The sequence below is a fragment of the Chiloscyllium plagiosum genome, chromosome 17, assembly GCF_004010195.1.
Source record: "Chiloscyllium plagiosum isolate BGI_BamShark_2017 chromosome 17, ASM401019v2, whole genome shotgun sequence".
Lineage (NCBI taxonomy): Eukaryota > Metazoa > Chordata > Chondrichthyes > Orectolobiformes > Hemiscylliidae > Chiloscyllium > Chiloscyllium plagiosum.
Genome location: NC_057726.1, coordinates 26,709,685 through 26,723,051, shown reverse-complemented (window position 1 = coordinate 26,723,051; position 13,367 = coordinate 26,709,685). Strand labels below are relative to the sequence as shown.

At 38.9% G+C, this 13,367-nt stretch overlaps 1 protein-coding gene across 3 annotated transcripts in view; it reads left to right on the top strand.

The window, feature by feature from the left end:
- Positions 1-13,367, top strand: part of wwp2 (WW domain containing E3 ubiquitin protein ligase 2) — a 204,497-nt gene that overhangs the window by 116,996 nt on the left and 74,134 nt on the right. For all 3 annotated transcript variants that reach the window (XM_043706703.1, XM_043706702.1, XM_043706701.1), the window contains exons 7-8: positions 3,845-3,987; positions 9,781-10,012. In XM_043706703.1, the coding sequence (XP_043562638.1) occupies positions 3,845-3,987; positions 9,781-10,012 (375 nt within the window). The remainder of the gene's footprint in view (positions 1-3,844; positions 3,988-9,780; positions 10,013-13,367) is intronic.

Below are 13,367 nucleotides of genomic sequence, written 5' to 3'. Positions count from 1 at the left end.
CAAAGGGCAGTGCTTTGTGATCAAAACAGTGAAGGGGAGGGTAGGGACTAAATCAAAATAGAGTTGGAGGGAGAAATGATGCACTCCACTCCCTGCGGCGCCCACCTCTCCCTGAACAACTCCAGGGTGGTGGTGGACACCGCGTGCTCCTTCTCCAAGGACACCCGGGCCCTAACGTAACCGCGGAAGAGGCACATCCTGTTTATTTTTCTTTTTCGGAAGAGGGGCAGGCATTAACTCTCATTTTTTTTTTCCTATTTTTTTTTTCCCGGGTGGCCAGTGAAAAATCTCCTGTTCACATCCTGTTTATATCAGTCAGTGAAGGCCCCCTGACTGGACCAGATTAACAATCCCAATCAGGGAACTCATTTTCTATGACATCCACCTGGCTGACCATTATAATCATTACACACTGAGTTTCCCCTGGAAGTATATCAAGTATGCAATCCTTGGAGTGAATTGGTGTGCAGTGCTGTCTTGACACACTTGTATAGCTCAGCACTTCAGGCTGTCTCACCTCAGAACATTCGGAAGAAGGGTCATTGAACTTGAAACTTAAGTCTGGTTTTTCTCCACAGATGCTGCTAGATCTGCTGAGTTTCTCCAACAATTTCTGTTTTTATTTCAACTTTAAATGGTGCTAGCCACTCTCAGTATTGTTCTCCTTGCTGACATAGCCAATGAAAAGTGCAGCTGCATATAGTGATATTCCAAATGAGCTTGCAGAACAAATTTGGCATGCTGACTGCGTTGCAATCAATGGAAATGGAGTAATCACTTAGGATGATCCCAGTGGTAATTTTCAGAACTCTATTCAATTTAGTCTGTCTAGATTTTGGTTGAGGATTTTCTGACCTCGTAATAATAGGTTAATGATTAGATATCGTAGTCACTTCTCAGGTTATAAAATGATTTTGTTCAATTTAACCCAATCTGCCTGCTGACCTTTTTGGTTGGTTCTTCCAGAAAACATTTAATAATGAAAGTTTATGTTTACTGGATGTTTCAATACAAAACATTTTTAAAATAATTTAAAATTATTTGTTTTGTATTTCCCACAATGGAAAATCATGTTTATAGTGTGTGAAAATCACTCCATCAATGCCCTTACACATCTGCTAATATATTTCTACAGACATTGTACATTCTTGGCCCTTGAAATCTATAAGCAAGAATATGATATGTTTTTTACAAGTGTGAAATGTCCACAGTTAGTGAAGTTGCCAAAAGCACAGCTTGGTTACATTTGGGTCTATTCAGTGTTGAAGGTTTCAGCGGGTGTAGATTTGGTTTGTAATCAAACTGTATCTACCAGTGTAACAAGGGAAACATGAATTAGAAGTATTGTTCAGTGTTTTAGTCACATTATAAGTTGAGCTATTTGTGCACAATGTTTTGCCATTGACAAAATTCACAACGCAGTAGAAAAGGGTTTATGGTAGTTTCCTTAACAGTAAATTCATCATCTATTGTGGATTAATTTTTCAATAAAAGACTGTTTGTTTATTTTTGCATGTATTATTGATACCACCTTTTGCTGGCAGAGATGTGAGAATATGTCACCAACCAAGCTTCTTTGGGCATTGACGTGAGAATATCTAATGAGAGGATTTAAAATTTGAGATCAATGGCAGCAGAATGGCTCAGTCGTTAGCATTGATGCCTCACTGGTGCCTCACAGCACCAGGCACCTGGGTTAGATTCCAGCCCTGGTTACTGTCTGTATAGAGTTTGCATATTCTCCGTGTCTATGTATGGGTTTCCTCCAGGTACTTCAGTTTCCTCTCATAGTCCAAAGATGTGCAGGTTAGGTGGATTGGCCATGCTAAATTGCCCATCGTGTCCAGGGATGTGCAGGCTGGGTGGATTCGCCATGGGAAATGCAGGGGTACAAGGATAGGTCGGGTGGGGGGGAGGGGGTCTGGGTCTAGGTCTGGGTCTGGGTGAGATGCTCTTCAGATTGTCAGTGTGGACTTGGTGGGCTGAATAGCCTGCTTCCATACTAAGGGATTCTATGATTAAGTTAAAATGAAAGAACAAAAGTTTTCTATTAAATAATTCAGTGGAAGTCATTCAGCCCATCATGATCTGTTTTTTGGAGCAGAAAAGCTAAAAAGGAATAAAAGTTTCCAGTTGGTGACTGCCATATAACTTGATGCATTTTCAATTGTGACTTTGGGTTAAATTGAACAAAATCATTTTATAACCTGAGAAGTGACTACGATATCTAATCATTAACCTATTATTACGAGGTCAGAAAATTGCAAATTAGAAAATTGCTAAGGTTTCTCACTATTATCAGAATTCCTTAATATCCCTGTTGAATTTATGAATCTTAAATTACCTGTCTGATATTTGATGACTAATTGTTTGAAAGAAAGGAAACTACTGCTCTATCTTAATCAGTCTTTCGTCTTTCTAAACGCTCTTGCAAAAATGAATTTTCTCTTATTGGGAATTCAAAAATCAAGACTTATTTGAAGGTGTGAATATCTTTTTAACTTTTTGTCTACATGTTGGTCTAATGATTTGTACTTTTTTTAAACCTTCTTACTCTGAGTAGTTTGACCTCGTTGAGAGATTAGTCATAAAAGTGAATCTTCATTCCTTTTGTCATGTATATCTCCATTCATTCTAAAATAAACATTTCTGTATATCACTTCAGCTAGTGAATCTATCTTTATAGTTCCATGGGTATTTAATTCTTCTGTTGGCAAATGGTACAGCGTCACAACATTAAATTCAATTGATAGTTAAAATTTATCGAACAATAGAAGAACAATTACATGTGTAGCCTTTACGAATGTCGATGTGCAAATCAACTTCAAGAGCAATACTTGGTCGCACTGAAGTGAAAAGAAGTTCCCTGCATTGTATTGTACTTCCAATTGATGGATAAGAAGGTTTGACCTACTTTTACAAAGATTCCAAATATGTTGACTGAGTTGAATTTGTTGAACCATTCAACTTATAAAATTTCTCCTGAAACCATTTGCTGTAATTTCTTGAATTGGAATAACTGACAGCTGCAGTCAAAAATAACTGCCAATCATCTAGAAAACTGAGCAGTCCACAGAACTTCGAGTGGTTTGGCTCCTCCCCCAAACCTCAGAGACACTTGCGACTTAGCATTGGTGTGAGGGTGTGGTGTCAATGTCACTGGAATAGTAATCCAGAGACCTGGGCGAATGCTTCAGGGGCATGGTTTTAAATCCTATTATTGCAGTTGATGGAATTTTCAAGTCAGTTCTTCAACTGATATTTCGTTAGTGTTGACAATGATAATTATCATCAATTGTTAAAAGAAAAATATCTGTTTCACTCATATCCTTTAGGGAAGGAAATCTCATTTTGACTACAGCTGTTTATAAAGTATTAACTCTCATTTTCAAGTTAAAATATTGTCTACTAGAATTTTGTTTCCCATGATATTTTTCTATCGCAGTGAATAAAGTACAGATAGCAGTTATACATTTCATTTGATAATGTACAGACAGTGAGCCAAAAACTGGTAGTTTGCGAGTTCTAGCCTTAAATATTTGATGATCATTGAGCATTGCTGATATCGTCACCTGATGAAGGCAAACCTACTATTACACAACTCATCTAAGTTAATTTACAGTGCTAATTGGCAGAGAGCTCCAGCTTTGCATAGAAAAAGATTAACCTACAAACAGGGAAGAAAGATCATGTCTGAAAGGGGGAAAAAGTACACTCATAGACAAGTCTTTTTTTGTACAGAATTATTGCAAGTCTTCCAAAAGAGACAAATTGAAGAAACTAGAAATACATTAAGCCTGATGAACCATTTAAGAAACTTATTGTCTTCTGTGTCTCTCCTCAGACCACATAGGCAAAATGGAGTTGCTGTGCAAGAGCCTGTCAGTAATGAAGAGAACACGGCAAATGGGGTGTGTGATAGTGGTAAAAGTAAGCAGAAGCATGCATCCAGAGTATCTTCGCATTCGCCAACTCTTAGTGGAATAGGCAAGTGCTAACCACTTTCATTTGGTTTTAACGCACTGCTGACTGTGCTGATAATTTTCCCAATTGCTGATATCTTAAATACAGTGATTATCTTTGTTAAATAAAGACACATTTCATGTTATCTATCCTTTAATCATGAAAACGTTCTGGAAAGTAATCCAGTCCTCTGAGAAGTAAGAGGGCATATTTTTCTTATGACCAAATAGTAAACTATTTACCTGTTGGCTAATTTTAATGTCTTGTCCACAAAATGCATTTCTTGTTTTTCTTCAAACTATATCTAACCATTGTACTTTACAAAATGTGTTAACATAGTTGCAGAATGCAGAAGATCTGTTGCAGGAAGTGGTTTTGGATGAGTTCTGAAGGAAAATGCACAAAGGTTTTTGTTTCGAATGATCATAGAAATGAAACTTCTGGATTTTGTTGAATGCCCTTTTTGAGGCTATAAGGCCCATAGGTGTTTACTAAAATATAATTTAGGGGGTGGAACATGGAAAGCCCATTGACAAACTTCAATTAGTTGTTTATTTTTCCAAGAGTTAAGTAGTGATGTGTAACTGTCTGACTAATGTTGCTAATTCACCACCTAAATATAACTGAAAAATATTAATCCCATTTGATCAAAGTCTGTGTGAACTGACTTTCATTAAGCATTTTGACACTCCAGAATGGATAATTAGAACTCTCCCTGCTTGTTACTTTGATTTCACCAATCCACACTAAGTTTAAAACAGATAATAATATTTTAATTAAGCATATTGCAGACTAATGTTTGAATGGATGTGTTAGAAACCAGTGTTGTTCAACTTCATGTCCAAGGATTTTATTTTAATTAACAATGTCGAAAAATTAAATTTTTGACAAATATGGTTTCATTGTGCTAACTTCCTGTTTTCTTGCAGAAGTGAATTTTTGAAGCCATGAATACTGTTCCATCACTTTAGTAATAGCTATTTGCACTACTAGATTTCATCTTAGGTCTGACATGTCAGTCTTTTTAGAAACAAGAAGCCTTGTCTAGAAATCAAGTTTAAAATCTGTTTAAAAGAGTAATGCACATGCATGTTTTATAATTTGAAGAAGCCAGGGTATAGAATTTTTAGGCAAGATGGTGGGGAGGGGTTGTTGCACTATGGAATGGGACTATTTGGCGCTGCCCTTTTGGCGCTGATCATTTGGCCCCGCCGTTTTGGCTCTACACTGTTTTGGCGCTCATTACTTTGGCGCCAATTCAGAATAAAGAAAAGTCTTGTAGAGCCCGTAAGAAATTCGTTTTTATTGCATTATAAGAAATAAATCTAATTCTTTTTTTATTCATTACTTTTAACCTATTCATTATAAAAACGAATTTCTACATTTTGTCACATTTATCAAACACATATAGATAACCATCGTGAGAAAATTTTGGTTTGTCTCTCTTGCTTAGAATGTTTTCAGCCATTTCTGGTATGGGCTCTACAAGAAAATAGAAAGAAAATTGTATTACAGCTGTGAAGACAGAAGGGCTTAAGTATCATCAAGGCACTGGATGACTATTAACAATTATTAAATGAGAAAATGATTACAAAACGAGATTTAAATCTACAGAGGAACATTTTTGATTACAGCTTTGACTATCAACTCTTGCTAGTTGAGAAAATTACATCGGGTCATTAGTCATCCTCTCTTCTTTAACCAAACAAGACTTTTTTTTATTCTGAATTGGAGCCAAAGCAGCTCAGCACCAAAGTAATGAGCGCCAAAACGGCGGGGCTAAATGATCAGTGCCAAAAGGGCGGCGCCAAAACGTACCTGACCTAACTATTGATGAGGAATCAGTTACGAGAGTAAGGAAGGATGATATCGCAGAGGCCATAAAGAGGCCATGTGGGCAGAACCTGAAAAAAAAGGGGGCATTCCCTTCACTGGGGATGTCCTTCAGACCCCCAAACAGTCAGGGAGAGATAGAAAGACAGAGATTAAATGTAGGAAATCTTAGAGAAGTGGAAAAATAATAGAGTAATAATAGTAGAAGATTTCAACTTCCCCAGTATCAACTAGGATTGACGTGTTAAAGGCCTACGGAGGACAGAATCTTTAAAATGTATCCAGGAAAACTTTTTTTTTAAGCCATCGTGTAGGAAATCCAACAAGAGAGGGGCCAATGCTGGAGCTAATATTAGAGAACAAAGCCAGGCAAATCGTAGATATGGCACTGGAGGAACATTTTTGATTAGATTACTCAGTGTGGAAACAGGCCCTTTGGCCCAACAAGTCCACACCGACCCTCCAAAGAGCAACCCACCCAAATCCATTCCTCTACATTTACCCCTTCACCTAACCTGCACATTTTTGGACTGTGGGAGGAAACTGGAGCAGACACGGTGAGAATGTGCAAACTCCACACAGACAGTTGCATGAGGTGGGAATTGAACCCGTGTCTCTGGCGCTGTGAGGTAGCAGTGCTAACCACTGTGCCACTGTGCCGCCCATATGATAATGATCATAATTCAGTTAAATTTAAGGTAATTATAAATAAAGATAGAACAAAAATAAAAATCTGGTAGACTGATTAATTTTACTGAGACAAGATAAGGCCAAAATGGGTTGGAAGCAGGTATTTGCAGGAAAATCCATATTGGAGTAGTGAGAGCATTCTAAAGGTAATACTGAGCGTGCAGGGCCAGCATGTTCCATAAAAGTGAATAATGGGATCAACCAGGTCAGAGGGCCCTGGACCTCAAGGGATGTACAAGATTGGATAAGATTAAAAAAGGAAGCGTATGGTAGAGGCTGAACCAGTGGATGGTTTAGATGAATATGGAAAGTGCAGGGGTTGCTTAAAAAAGAAATGAACAGAATGAAGAGAGGACATAACAAAACACTTATTAAGGAAAATCCAATGGAGTTTTACAAGAGTATTTGAGGCAAGAGAATAATCAGGGAAATAGTAGAGCCTATTAGGGATCAAAGTGGCAATGCATGTGTGGAGTTGGATAACATGACTTAGGCTTTAAGTGGGTATTTTGTATCGTAATTCACATTTGAGAAGGACAGTGTGAGTCTAGAAATCAGGGAAAAGGACAGTGATATGCCTGAGCAACTTAGCATTGAGAGGGAAGAGGTTCAGGTTGGGTATCCTTTATTTGCACATTCAAAAACCAAAAAGACCTAAAAACTGAAAGTCTTCTTGTAAGTGGATCCAAACAGACCTGTAGACATACTGATATTGGGCCCTTTAGAAGGAAAAACTTTCGTTTGGCCTGAACAGACTTAAAGACAAAGTTTGCTTTCCCCCAAAGAGCCAAACTCAGCATGTCTACAGGTCTATTCATGCCCTTTAGGAAAAACACTTTACTTTTAAATCCATTTATGCCAAGTTGGTTTTTTTTTCCCCAAAGCCCAAATGGATCGGATCTAAGTCATAAGTGAAGCAACAAGTGAATGAAGAGATAATTTTAAAATGTTTACAGATACCATCAGGTTTTTTATAAAAATAATGTGAACCCAACAGACTAGATTATAATGAGTTCACTAGTTAAATTAATATTCTGCTTTTGGTTGCGAGACGATTGATAAAAGATCTTAGAAGGTAAGGTAAGTGGGTCCGAAAGCCAAAAATATCCTTCATATGAAAATACCTTTCATTCAAAAGCAGTTGGACTTGCAGTTTTCAAATAAAGAATTCTGACCTGTATGAACAAATTTTGCAAGCATGAAAGTGGTTAAATTCCAGGTTCAGGTGGGATGTATCCAAAGCCGCTTTGGGAGGCAGAGGGGCAATTGCAGAGGCACCAACATTAATTTTTAAATCCTCTCTGGCCACAGAAGAGGTGCCAGAGGCATGGAGGACTGCCACTATCATGCCATTATTCAGATGACTGAGGATATTACAGGCTCTTGAGTTTAACACCTATGGTAGGGAGACTATTGGAAAACATTCTGTGGGACAGAATTACTCTGCACTTGGAAAGGCAAGAATAATTAAAGAAAGTCAACATGGCTTTGTCACGGAGATCTTGTCTGACAAATTTGATTAAATATTTTGAGAAGGTGACTAAGGTATATAAATGATAGTGTATTTGATTATGTATATATGGACTTCACTTGAGCATTTGCCAAGGTTTTGCATGGTTAACAAGCTAATAGCTCCTGTGTTTTCGGGCAACTTGTCAAGTTGATCCAAAATTGGCTGAATGGCGGGAAGCAGAGGATGATGATTGAAGGGTATTTTTGTGACTGAAAGCTTGTTTCCAATGGCGTACCACACAGTTTGATGCTGGTACCTTTGCTAGTTGTGGTACACATTAATGTTATAGACATGATGTAGGAAGTATGATGAGTAAGTTTGCAGATGACATGAAAATTGGTGGTGTGGTAAGTAGTGTGGGGAAAGTCTTCAACTACAGGATAATACCGTTGGGCTGGTCAGATGAGCTGAACAGCTAGAATTTAATCCTAAAATATGTGAAGTGATGCAGTTTGGGAGGACTAACAAGAGAATACATGTTGAATAATTGGATATTAGGAAGTACAGAGGACCAAAGGGACTTATTGTACATGTTCAAAGATCTTATGAAGGCAGCAGGACAGATAGCTGATTATATTAGTCAAGTCATTACATACAAGAGCAAAGAGATGTATATTACACTAGTAAGGTCACAGCTGGATTAGTGTGTGCTGTTCTGGTCACAACACTGTAGGAAAGATGTGATTACACTAGAGAGAATGCAGAAGAGATTCACCAGGAGATTGCCTGCATTGGAGTGATTCAGCTAGGAAGAGAAACTAGATCGGCTGGGATTAATTTCCTTAGAGGAGAAAGTGAGGTCTGCAGATGCTGGAGATCAGAGCTGAAAATGTGTTGCTGGAAAAGTGCAGCAGGTCAGGCAGCATCCAGGGAACAGGAGAATCGACGTTTTGGGCATAAGCCCTTCTTCAGGAATCTATTCCTGAAGAATTTCCTTAGAGCAGAGAAGACTGCGGGGACATCTGAGGAGTACAAACCTTTGAGTGGCATGTATAGGGTTTTCCTAGCAGTAGAGGCGTCAATAGCTAATATGCACAGTTTTAATGTAAGGTGCAGGAGATTTAGAGGAGAAACCTCTTTACTTTATATGTCTCTGAAATTCACTGCCTAAAATGGTGGTCAAGACAAGAACACTCAATATGTTTAAGAACTATCAAGATGAGCATTTGAAATGCCATAGCATACAAGACTATGTGCCAAGTGCTAGAAAATGGGATTAGAAAAGATGGTTGTTGGATGACTGATATGGACATGATGGGCCGAAGGCCTCTGCTGTTAAAAACTCTATACGATAGCCAACTTCTTATAGTTTGTTTAAAATTGAGCTCTTTGAGTACCTGTTTTTAAGTAGTTCAGGTAATTATCCTGAATCGTCTCTTCATGCTTCTTTTTGGGGCTATGAACCTGAATGTGCTCAGTTTTGCTTTTTAATTTATTAAAATACATTAGCAAACCAAAGGAAGTTCTTAAGTGACTGGAATGGTGTTAGTACACAGATAGTCCTACCATAGATTACATAAACAAGGTTACAAAAATACTGTATTTTGAAAAAACTAATTTTTTTTTGAAAAATGCTCATTCGGTGGTGAATTTTCAAGCTCATTCTTTTCATAGTGCATTGTTACTATTTATTGATACATCAAAATCAAAGTAATTATGAAAATGGATAAACAGTTCCATTCACTTTTGCAGGTTTATCATTGATTAGCCTGCTGGAGGTAATGTAAGGTATGTTTTCTTGAACAAGTTACCCATTGTCTTTTTGATTCCTATAATTTCAGAAAATGGAGAGATTCCTTCAAATGAAGGTGACAATGGGAACTGGAGTAATGGGTTAAATCCTGCCACCCCACTAGCTGTGGCGCTTCCCTCAGCCTCAGTTGCAAGCTCATCGACCACCAGCACTGCAAGTCCCTCCATATCGTCTGCAGTTGGAGAGACATCAGAAGTCACTCCTACCTCGACAGAACAGTCTCAGACATTAACCCAAAACTTGGAAGCACTGCCTCCTGGGTAAGGATGTAGGAAAGTTTTTTTTATTATTTAGCCAGTCTTCACACTTTACCATTCACTGGGAAATAAACAACTATCTATTAATAGGTTTGGTCAGTAAACGGAAAAATGTCAGCAGTCATGTTATACTTAGCCACTGGGTGATAAAAGTACTGCAGTATTACTCAGAGGATATGAGGAATTTTCACCAATTAGATGATGAATACTGCATTGTACTGTAACAGAACAGTAAGTCTCCTGAATAAACAGTCTAAAGTAATAGTTCATTCAGTCTGCTAATTTGATCTTTCATTTTTTTAAAAAAACTAAACTTCTGAAAAATTAATTATCAGATTAGGGCTTTGCCTGCAGGGGCAGCACATTCTATGTTCTAGTTTTTCAGAATGAGTGACAGTGGTTTTCTTGAACTGCTGTTGTGCAAGGGTTGTAAAACTTGCTAAGAACTCAGGCGACTGATTGTGTGGAGTTTGCACGTTCTCCCCGTGTCTGCGTGGGTTTCTTCCGGGTGCTCCGGTTTCCTCCCACAGTCCAAAGATGTGCAGGTCAAGTGAATTGGCCATGCTAAATTGCCCGTAGTGTTAGGTAAAGGGTAAATGTAGGGGTATGGGTGGGTTGCGCTTCGGCAGGGCGGTGTGGACTTGTTGGGCCGAAGGGCCTGTTTCCACACTGTAAGTAATCTAATCTAATCTAATCTAATGCTCAGAGGACAGTTAAAAGTCAACTACATTGGTATGGACCTACAGCCACCTATAAACCAGACTTTTTTTTCCTGAAGAATGCTAATGAATAAGTTGGTTTTTGACAATTCAACAACTTTGCAGTCACTTTTATAGATATATAACAGTGCAAGTATTCATCAAAATATTGCGGGGGGGGGGGGGGGGGGTGCAGGTGGAAGAACCTCCCAATTTGCCCCCACCCAATCTTGTTCTGTTTGTCATTTCTTTGTTTGACTCGGAGGGTATGCATTCGGGTTTCACAGTTTTTGCAGTAGTTTGCAAAGAAGACATTTATAATCACACAAATAGTGAAAAAAGTGATCAGAAGAAGTGTGAGGCTGATTCAGGCTCAAAAGGACGCTGAGGTTCTAAATAAGTCTTTTGCAACGCTTTCCCTAGTGAAGTGATGCTGCCAATGTCACAGTGAACAGCAAAGAATTGTAATAATTAAAAAAGATAAAAGGATTTATAAAGGTTTGCAGTCCTCAAATTAGAAATGTTATTTGGAGTGGATAGAATGTAGGCTAGGTTGCTGACGGATGTAAGAAGGGAAATACAACAATCTTTGGTCACAAACTTCCATTTCACCTCATGGTGAAGGGAATGGTGTCAGAGGATTGGGCAATTGCAAATGTTGTAGGTATTTTTAATCAGCCTGTTTAGAGATTAGATTAGATTAGATTACTTACAGTGTGGAAACAGGCCCTTCGGCCCAACAAGTCCACACCGCCCCGCCGAAGCGCAACCCACCCATACCCCTGCATTTACCCCTTACCTAACACTACGGGCAATTTAGCATGGCCAATTCACCTGACCTGCACATCTTTGGACTGTGGGAGGAAACCAGAGCACCCGGAGGAAACCCACGCAGACACGGGGAGAACGTGCAAACTCCACACAGTCAGTCGCCTGAGGCGGGAATTGAACCCAGGTCTCTGGCGCTGTGAGGCAGCAGTGCTAACCACTGTGCCACCGTGCCGCCCTTACACATCTCTGGGGCAGATGGTACTTGAACCTAGACTTCTGGTCGAGAGGTAGGGACATAATACTGTGCCACAAACTGTCTTTTGCAAATGTCCTATCCTTTTTCAAAGAAAATGCAAATGATAAATCCAGCATTATAGGCTAATCAGCTTAACGCTAGTGAGAGAACAGCGTTTTAGGAAGATTGGGAAGGCTTTAGCTCATTTAAAACTCGACCACTCGGATGGGGTTAAATTCAGGTTTGTTAATCTCTGACAAAATTAAATGACTTTGGAAAATTGTGTTTTTATAATGAAAGCTAGGAGGCAAATCATGGTTCACAAACTTAATTGAGTTCTTTAAAATATTGACAAGGATAATGTGGTTGTTAATTTGTCCATGGGCTTTCAGAAAGTTGGTGCAATGTTGACAACAAAATTGATGTTCCTGACATTAAAAAGATGACAATGTTTTGGTATGAAATTGGTTATCAGTGGTGAAAAGAAAGAAAGAAAAAAATGGTGGCAGTGATTCTCCCTAGGAGCCAATGTTGGAGAACTGCTGTTTTTGATATAAATAACCTGGATTTTGGTAAGTAGCACATAACTAGAAAGATTATAGATGAGATAAAACTGTGAAAATGTATGGAAGATGTTAATAGACTTCAAGAGGAAATACTCCAGTGAAATGACAGATGAAATTTGATACAGTATGAAATAATATATTTTGGTGCAAGTGTGAGAAGAGGCAACATCAACTAAGTAGTACAATCTCAACAGGGCTTCAAGAACAGAGGAGCCTTTATCTGAATGTGCACAGGTCTTAGGTGCTAGAACAAGTTAAGAAAGCTGTTAGAAGACTGTCAGATAGAGATGTAGAATTCAAAAGGTGGTTATTGCACTAAACCTTAATAAAACATCAGTTAGAGCCCAACTGTAGTTCTGTGGTTATTTCAGGGCCCCATATTTTAAGACCATAAGACCATAAGACATAGGAGTGGAAGTAAGGCCATTCGGCCCATCGAGTCCACTCCGCCATTCAATCATGGCTGATGGGCATTTCAACTCCACTTACCCGCATTCTCCCCGTTGCCCTTAATTCCTTGTGACATCAAGAATTTATCAATTTCTGCCTTGAAGACATTTAGCGTCCCAGCCTCCACTGCACTCTGTGGCAATGAATTCCACAGGCCCACCACTCTCTGGCTGAAGAAATGTCTCAGCATTTCTGTTCTGAATTTACCCCCTCTAATTCTAAGGCTGTGTCCACAGGTCCTAGCCTCCTCACCTAACAGAAACAATTTCCTAGCGTCCACCCTCTCCAAGCCATATATTATCTTGTAAGTTTCTATTAGATCTCCCCTTAATCTTCTAAACTCCAACGAATACAATCCCAGTATCCTCAGCCGTTCCTCATATGTTAGACCTGTCATTCCAGGGATCATCCATGTGAATCTCCGCTGGACACGCTCCAATGCCAGTATGTCCTTCCTGAGGTGTCCTTCCTGACCAAAACCGGACACAGTACTCCAAATAGGGCCTAACCAGAGCTTTATAAAGTCTTAGTAGTACATCTCTGCTTTTATATTCCAACCCTCGTGAGATAAGAGACAACTTTGCATTCGCTTTCTTAATCACGGACTCAACCTGCACGTTTACCTTTAGAGAATCCTC